Consider the following 8,429-nt stretch of genomic DNA (forward strand, 5'->3'; position numbering starts at 1 on the left):
AAAACAAGCTCAAGCTAACACTGTTGAACTGGCTGAAGTGATTGTGTGTGTGTGTGTGTGCTCTAACGCCTCAAGTGACCAGCCAGCCAGGACTCGACGGTCGACGAAAAGGATTGCCCTACATAAAGCGGCCATAAATTAGGGCATCTTTAAGCGAATCCACCCCGCCCGCAGCCGACGAGCTGGTTGCCGGCAAACCGGACGCCGTCGCGCTGGCCACTAACAAGCCAACGTAACAACTTTGACTTGCTAACTTGATGAAAACGCCAGCTCAGGAGTTCCTGGTTACTCTGATGCGGACACCATCCGCCATGAGCTGGCTGGATGACTCAGCTTCTACTCCCGGCCACCGGCTGCGAAGATTTTCGGATAAAGTTAATTACAGCTCATTGGGAATGCGCTCCTCGCCGGCCAAACTTGAAAAGCTGCCTCCGCCAAGTTCACGTCCTCGTCCCCATCCTCGTCCTCCGTTGCCGTCCCCTTCCGCAGATGCTCGATGCTGATGGAGCAATTAACAATGAAACAACACTCTCTAATTGGATGAAACGCTTTGCAAGTTCTCCGCTATTCGTTATGCTCCGCTTAATAGCTGCTGCGAGTTCCCAGTGATTGCCATAATGGGCCGGCCATGTCTGCCTCCGATCTATTGCAGGCTGTGAATATTCAGTGGAGAGGCGTGTGAATAATTTAAAATCAAAGCATGAAAGAGCCTCGTAGCCAGCTTCGCGTTTAGTTTATCAGCTCATCAAGTATGGTAAAAAATAAGTTAACCAACACCCTCGATTGTCCTTAACCCCATGATGCGCACTTAACAAGGGATCCGTTTCAATTTCTCCATCCGATGATGGGTTAAAAATATTTCTGTGCTCGCTTTTGAGGTAAGCGATTGGCCGCATTGCTTTCAGCAACGAAGCTAAAATAATGTTGTTTAATTAATCAAAGGGCTGCTGAGGTTGCCTCTGCCACGCAGACAAAAACATCCAATTTGCTTGTTAATTGAAAACAATTAAGCTGGCCACGGGCTCCTCCACATGCATTCTGCAGCCAGCGCATCAGGTGCAGCCCCGCCTGCATTGGCGGCTGCCCCATGCCACATGCCCCATGCTCCCTCCTCCGAAACTCTTCTATTAGACTGTTGGCGCGGCTCGGTCGCTGCCTTTTGGCTGGAGGTCGCATTTTTCGAGGCTGCTCCCATCGCTTTCAATAGTTTCGCAGGACTACGCCAACCAACGCCAACCACGCAGTCACCAACAACAAATTAATACAAATAGTCTGCAGTGGTCTGGGCCATAGATTACACTTTCGCAGACAGATACTTGCTCGGCCAGTTGGAGCAGGGTAGTCTTTGGTTTTCCTCGGCTGCGCCGAAACCTTTCCAAATCTTTTAGTTTCAAGCTACGGAAAACTCGATTTTCAAGAAACTAACGATACGAAATCCCAGTTCAGGAAGCCATTTTTGCCAAATCCTGATTTTCTGTCCAAAAATAATTGGTTTTTTTTTATAAAAAATATATAAATAATTATCCTAATATCGAAGGTCATACCTCGTTGAACTCGTAATAAAATTTCCAATCGAATTGCGTACTATGATTGAAATGTTAAATTTTGGCCATTTTTCGGAAAAAATTATGATGTTACCCCTTACAAAAAATGCGAAAAATTGGCCAAAAATTTTTTTAACAGAGTCGGTCATAAAGTGATTTGGTTGGTTAGTATTGGTAATTGGGAGTACAAAAATGTAATTCTTTTAACTTTCTGACCATTTTCATCCAAGTTATGCCGAAAATACCAATCGTAAATATTGAAATTTTGTCGAAAATCGTTTTTCTGCTTTTTTGCGTTAATAATTATCAGTATTTTGATCACAGCATTAAAAATATTGATCTGAATACGGAATGCCATACCTCGTTTAACTCGTAATAAAATTTCCCGTCGGATAACGTTCACGGATTGAAATGTTAAATTTTGGCCATTTTTCGTAAAAAATAATGATGTTACCCCTTACAAAAAATACGAAAATTTGTAAAAAAAATTTTTTCTCAAAATCAGTAAAATATTAATAGGGATATTTTGCTGGGATAATTAATTAGCTACCCTAAACAGTATTTATTTGGCTTTTGTGACTTTTTTTCGCCATATATTGCCTTCTGTAAAAATCAAGTGATGGGTACAAAGCGGTCGAGTCCGTGGAATACTTTAGTCCACCACTCCCAGCACGGGTGGCTGTAGCTATCATCGCCCTGCCCCCTGGCCAGTTTGCCTCCTACTTGACTTGAAGTGGACGGGAGCGGCTAATGCGCTTTAAGAATGCGGACAAAGGAGCTGTGCGGCGACCCCCACTGTACGAGTAGTAAATTATTTATTGGTATATTTGGCTTTTGAATGGAACACTTACGGCATATGGGGTGCGAGGCGAAAGTGAAAAAGTTTTAATAGAATTTCTTGTTTGATATCCTCTTTGCGAACAGCTTTGTCTGCTGCTGCTGTTGTGTCCGAGCTGCGACCTTCGCCTCCATTCCCATCCCTTCGCATCCCATCCCGACTTCCAATACAGATCCAATCCCTATTCCATTTGCAATCCCTTCCTCGATTGCGTTCCCAATCAACTCGAGTCCCGCCATTCGAAGCGTTAGTTACATTGTATCCTTGGCTTTGTCCAACTTGCCAGCATGTTTGTCTATTTGTTTGCACCTAATGTTTTGTTATTATTGCCCTCCAAGTGTTGTGTCCTGAGTTCTTCCGCCTGCTTCTCAGCCCCAATCCCAGTCAGCAGCTCCATTCATTCTGCTGGCCGGATGTGGATGATTTGCTCAATTCAATTACATAATTAGCTCAACTATGCGCCCAATGGCCAATAAAATCAAAAAGTGCGGTTGGGCGTGCGACTGCTGCGATAAACAAATGATGTCGAAAATGCAAAATGCAGTTGGTATGAACGCTTTTGACTCGGATTTGGATTTTGTTTCGGGATTCGGATTCCGATTCTTGTTTGTCAGACATTTGATTTGATTTGAATTGGGCGCTTAAAACACACACACATAAACACATACACATAGACACAATCTGGAGGGCAGCCGAAATGTGGCGTTATAATAATTTTCATTGCAAAATTTACACATGCATAATTAATTAGTATCAAAAATTTAATACTCACACTTTGTATCTGCTTAAATATTTACACTTCGTGCCAAATTTGTATGCAAATCGCTTTGCTACAGACTGACAATAACGAGCACCCCACCACCCACCCACACACACACACTCAGACAGACGGACGCACACAGACACACCGACACTAGCACCCACACACCGACAGACACAGGCACACGCGAAATGTCAGACAATTAAAAAAGCATACTTTACGGGGCGCTCGAATAGCACCCAAATGCACCCTTGCGATGTTATGATTTATGAATAGAAACGTTATTTTTCCAATTCGTTTGCAAGAGTATACTGCCTATTATATTTATTGCATTTTTCCATTTTTAAAATTTTCATTTCAGGCTATCTGAAAATGGGTACCAAGCTGGTAGAGAAGGAATCTATAATTCCTTGTTGAATGCCCTCCACTGTGGCCCGTCAGGGTTTGGCAAAGAGAATCGAAAACGGGTTGCCTGCCGCTGGCGTTCGTGTCGGTCCCATACCGCCCATCCCGCCCATCCCGCCCATCCTGGCCATCCTGGCCATCCAGACCCAGCCCGCCATGCGAACCCAAGGGGCGGGCGTTTTTCACAGGGCGATTGGTCTGCGGAGGGGTGGTCTGATGGGTATGTAGGGATGAGGATGGGGATGGGTTGGGACAGAGGGAGCTGCTGGTTGATTGTTGTTTCTGAAAACCCTTTTGGTGTTTGCATTTAACGAACAGTGGCTAAAACAACAATAGAGCCAATATAACAGCCGTGATGGAATGAAACGGGCAGGGATCGGGATGCTGCGAAGGACTCGTGGGCGAGCTGGAAGGGATGGAGGCCTGGCAGTGAAGCTAATAAAAGGCTCGTTACAATGAAAACAAATCAAATCGCAGGCCAAGCCATCATCCGACCGACCAATGCGAATCCCAGCGAAAATGAAACACGGCTAACGAATGCCACCGCCAAACAGGAAGTAGTTTGAATTTCCGGTGTCATATGGTGCCCCCCTCCCCTTAACCCACCCACTTTCCACTGGAACATCCCGATATCCCGACAACCCGACATCCCACATCCACACATCAGAGGCTGCTTTCCGCCTAAATGTTCAAATTGATTACCGTAGTGGGATGAGCTGTTCGTGGCGAAGCCTGTGGGAGGATGGCTGGTAGGTTGGTAGGTTGGTAGGTTGGCAGGTTGGGTTAGCCAGGCGCTGCTCAGGGATCAGCACAGCCTCACTTTGCAATGCCATTAAAATGTATTTACAAACGCAAATTGATAGTGATTTCGGTGGGCTCTGCTCAACCGAGGTTTTGGATGGGTCTGGGACGCGTGCTCCTGCTCCTCGCTGCTTGGATGGTGGTCGTCTTGGTGCTGGTGGTCCTGGTGGAACGACCGTGCCTGCGGTTGACGTGTTGGCGTTGCAGCTTAGCCGTCGATTTGTCAGGCGCGTATCCCTCTGCGCGGCAACTAAGCCGCTTGTACGGCTCGGATTCGGATTCCGTCCGGCTGTTCAACGCGTTCAGTTCCAGCGGAGTTGAACGACCAGACTGGTCGACGTGGTGGAAATGTGAAGATGAAATGAAACAGTTTGCCAACTCCAAGACGCCCTTCCCATTTCAGTTCTTCCTGTTCACTTGTGGGTCACCTCTGGTCACTGGATGCACTCCGGATGGCGCTCCGCAATCAGGCAATCAGACAACTACGATGTCAAGTTTAACTGCAATTATTCTCAAATGAACTTCCCATGCAACGAAATGCAATTTAAGGCATGTGTCTAATATATGCAAACAATTTACGGCCGGGGGCGCAAAAACAGCAGCAGCAGAAGCAGGACATTCCAGGGACAGGACCTACCCAAATACACAAGTACAAATACACATGCGGATGTGCGGACATGTGGGGCATGGGAAACAACAATGCTGAATCAATATGCAGAAGAACGAGGGCGCTGACGAGCCAACTTGGTAAACAAGAAGCGTGACAAAATGATAAAGTGTCAACTCCGCCACGAGGCCAAGAAAACAACAACTTGTTGGCCAGGATGGGCATGGGATTGGGGATGGGGATGGGGATGTTTATGGAGGCCCAGGCTGGGCGAACAGAGTGAAGCAGAGCCGGGGCAAAGTGAGCAATAAACATACGCGATTAAATTCATTATGAACACTTGAACGGCACACAATACGACTGTGAAATGACAAACCTGATTGCGAATGTCGTTTGAATGTCTGTAAGCATGTCTCTGGTCTGGTCTGGTCTGGTCTGCTCTGGCATAGTCTGGTCTGGCATAGTCTGGTCTGGTCGGCTGCCTCTGGGCAAGATGGGGTAGTCAGCTGGGGCTCGTCCCTCGGAGTCCCACATCAATTCAGTATTGTTTTGTCGTCTGGCGGCGAGGCAGAGCTTGCTTGGAGCCTGGATGGGTCCTGGGTCCTGGGTCCTGGGTCCTACTCTGAGTACGGGACACGTTCGTGACTTGTGTGGCTGAGGACTCCGTCTCCATCTCCGCCTCCATGTCCATCGCTTTGCCAGCGTGCGTTTATGTGCCAGTGATTGGGAGTGTGCGTGTGCGATTACTAATTGCATTGCTGATAACAAATCAACATGCTTCCGCACTGATTTCAAACCGAGATTCGTTTGGGGCTCGTTGTCCATGGTCATCTGGCATCCAGAAGGCCACACGCCGCTATCAGAAGCAGTCCCAGACCATTGGCCGACAATTGGCTGCCGCTAATTGGCCTAATCAACAGTTGGCGAGTGCCCAAACTAACCAGCGCGAATTGTTGCATATTGTCTTCGCTGCCTGCCGCCTGCTGCCAGCTGCCTGCTGCCATGCGTGTGCCCTGTGGCCGGCCACCAGGGGAGCAGGGGGGAGCAGGGTCGTCGGTGGTGATGCGATAATTGCTGTCACAAACAGTGGCTGCGGATCTGCATCAGCGTAACCATAAACCGTGCGCCAACCCAACGGCAAGTGCGTTTGTGTGCACGTGTGCGCGGGTAATGGTGCGGCATGCACCACAATTCGCCATTTGCCATCGCCATCGCCATCGTCATCGCCTCGTGTGGCAACCGCCTTCGCTGCCTGCCATCACATCCACAAGCACATCCACATCCATGGATGACAGGTCATGCCCGCTGGTTTTAGTCAATTTTGGCTAGTCGTATGCAGGCTCGGAGGTTTTGCAGGCTGGTTGGCTGTCTGGCTGGCTGGCAGGTTAACTAGTTGCACTAGCCGGCTCACCGAGCAGCACCAGGAGCAGCAGCAGCAACAGCGTCCACGCAGGTCGTGTGCCCAGTGGGCAGGAGTTCTTGGTGATCCAATCCCGGAAGTGGTAGACATCGGTGTAGACCCCAGCCGAATTGGGCTCGCCGCAACCTATGCCAAAGGACACGATGCCAGTGACCATGTTGTCACAGATGAGCGGCCCGCCCGAGTCGCCCTGGCAGCTGTCCACATCGGAGTTGTCCTTGTTGTGGGCGCAGAGCATGCCCACGTTGGACCATTCCGCCAGCTTCTTGCAGAAGCTGTCCGGCAGTATCTCCACATCGGCGTTGATGGCCTCATCCGGCAGTGGGCCATGCTGCGTAAAGGATGGGATAAAGATGGGATGGGATAAGGACGCAAAGTATCACTGGTTACTCCGCAGACAATGCTGACCTGAAAGATCGTGCCCCAGCCGACGATGGAGCACTTGACGCCGGCGACCGGAGCCTTGTTGTACAGGGACATAGTGGCAACGGCAGCGCCCAGACTGAGATCCTTCTTCATCAGGATCAGGCCGATGTCGTACTTGTGCGCATTCTTGTTGTACTTGGGATGCGGCAGCACCACCTCGGATTCCATAATTTGCGTTGTAACGCCCTTGACCAGCCTCTTGGGAGTCCCCGCAACGACCATTAACTGCTTGGGCTTCAGCTTTTGCTGCCTGGAGGAGTCCACTGATCAGCACCTCCCAAAAATACACCGCACTTGACCCTACTCACTTGTAGAACATGCAATGGGCCGCCGTGAGAATGGCCCGCTGACTGAAAATCACGCCCGCGCATTGGTGGTTGTCCCCGAAGAACTTCTTCGGCTTTCCCGTTCGCAACATGACCGCGTACTTGACCAGGTCGTTGGTCTCCGGCCGATAGCCGCCGGTGATCAGGAACTGAAAGTCCGCTGGACTGGGCTCCTTGCGACTGGGCGTCGATGGCACCTGCAGCTGGGTCGCCTGCGATTCCGAGCCAGACTCGGCGCTTACCGAAACCAGGAGTATACACACAATTAATTTTGACGGACACATTTCGAATCGTTTTCCTTTAGAAATCTGACACTAGACTTGACTTACATCTACATATATTCTCGATGAAATGCCTCCAAATGGCGATGGTCTGCTGCGGGGGAGGAGGCACTGGAAAATGGACGCACTGTCGCCGGAAGATAGCGTTTGGCAGCCATCTGATAGCTGACGAAAAAGTCGCCTTCATAAATAACCGGCTATCACAAAGTGTGCGTGTTGTGGAGCAGCAGGAAGCGCTTCCCTATTCCAGCTGCGAACTGCAGTCGCTGGAGGAGTCAAGTCAGCACGGGCGGAATAGAAGCCGCCACACACACACGACCATGTGCTTTGTATGTGTACATGTGTACTTAAGTTTTTCCTAGCTTTTCCCCTGCGCACACTACACTAAGTAGTTGGTTGTTTCATGTCACTTAGCTGACTGCCTCCCTTGGAGTCCACCTCCTCATCGAGAGTTCTGTGTGGTCCTGTGTGGCGGGCCCTAGGCGGTGGTAAAGGTGGCGGGGGAAGGTGTCGACCGGGTCGTTATCATTAATTTGCAGCCTGCTTTTTGCAATAATTTACAAGACGCTTCACCCAACCACCCGGCCCAGTTCACCATGGAACCCTTCTGTAGTAGATGGTGGATGGTGGCTGGTTCCAGTAGTCGCACAGCAGGCCGCCTCAAGAACTGCGAGCAGGGAGCACACTGGTGCCATGCCATAAGTCGCAGCACTTTGGCAAGGAAACCTTTTATCCCACCATCCCATTTTGGTTTGAGCCCAGTGTGCGCTGACTTCCGGCTGCCTTGGCCAAGTTTTTAAGTTGACTTGTCATTTTGCCCGCTTACTAAAGACAAATTTGTGCGGCAGGACAAAAAATGGCACCCATTTCTCACCCTGCGACCCACTTTTACGCCTGCGAGTGGAGGGTGTTGGGGAATTCTAACAGGCTCCTCCACATTTTTACTCCACAATTAAAAGGCCCAACAAAGTGCACTGCGTGTGTGTGTGTGTGTGTGGTCAAGAAATGCCAAAACACCGAA

At 49.5% G+C, this 8,429-nt stretch overlaps 1 protein-coding gene across 3 annotated transcripts; it reads right to left on the reverse strand.

Annotated features, from left to right (window-relative positions):
* Nucleotides 1-4,305: 4,305 nt before the first annotated feature.
* LOC6523945 (putative trypsin-6) lies at nt 4,306-7,725 on the reverse strand. Of its 3 annotated transcripts, none has more exons than XR_001453765.3 (4): nt 7,110-7,725; nt 6,784-7,051; nt 5,332-6,706; nt 4,306-4,830 (listed from the first exon to the last, which is right to left on the reverse strand). XR_001453765.3 is itself a non-coding variant. In XM_002099781.4 (3 exons), exons 1-3 carry the CDS (start codon nt 7,409-7,411, stop codon nt 6,341-6,343), a joined length of 936 nt encoding a protein of 311 aa, XP_002099817.1. In that variant the 5' UTR covers nt 7,412-7,725; the 3' UTR covers nt 5,257-6,340. The 3 variants fall into 3 exon arrangements, 1 of the variants encoding a protein (XP_002099817.1); XR_001453766.3 differs by having other exon boundaries at nt 4,306-4,848; XM_002099781.4 differs by lacking the exon at nt 4,306-4,830 and having other exon boundaries at nt 5,257-6,706.
* Between the last annotated feature and the right edge of the window lie 704 nt (nt 7,726-8,429).

The sequence above is a fragment of the Drosophila yakuba genome, chromosome X (assembly GCF_016746365.2).
Source record: "Drosophila yakuba strain Tai18E2 chromosome X, Prin_Dyak_Tai18E2_2.1, whole genome shotgun sequence".
NCBI classification, from domain to species: domain Eukaryota; kingdom Metazoa; phylum Arthropoda; class Insecta; order Diptera; family Drosophilidae; genus Drosophila; species Drosophila yakuba.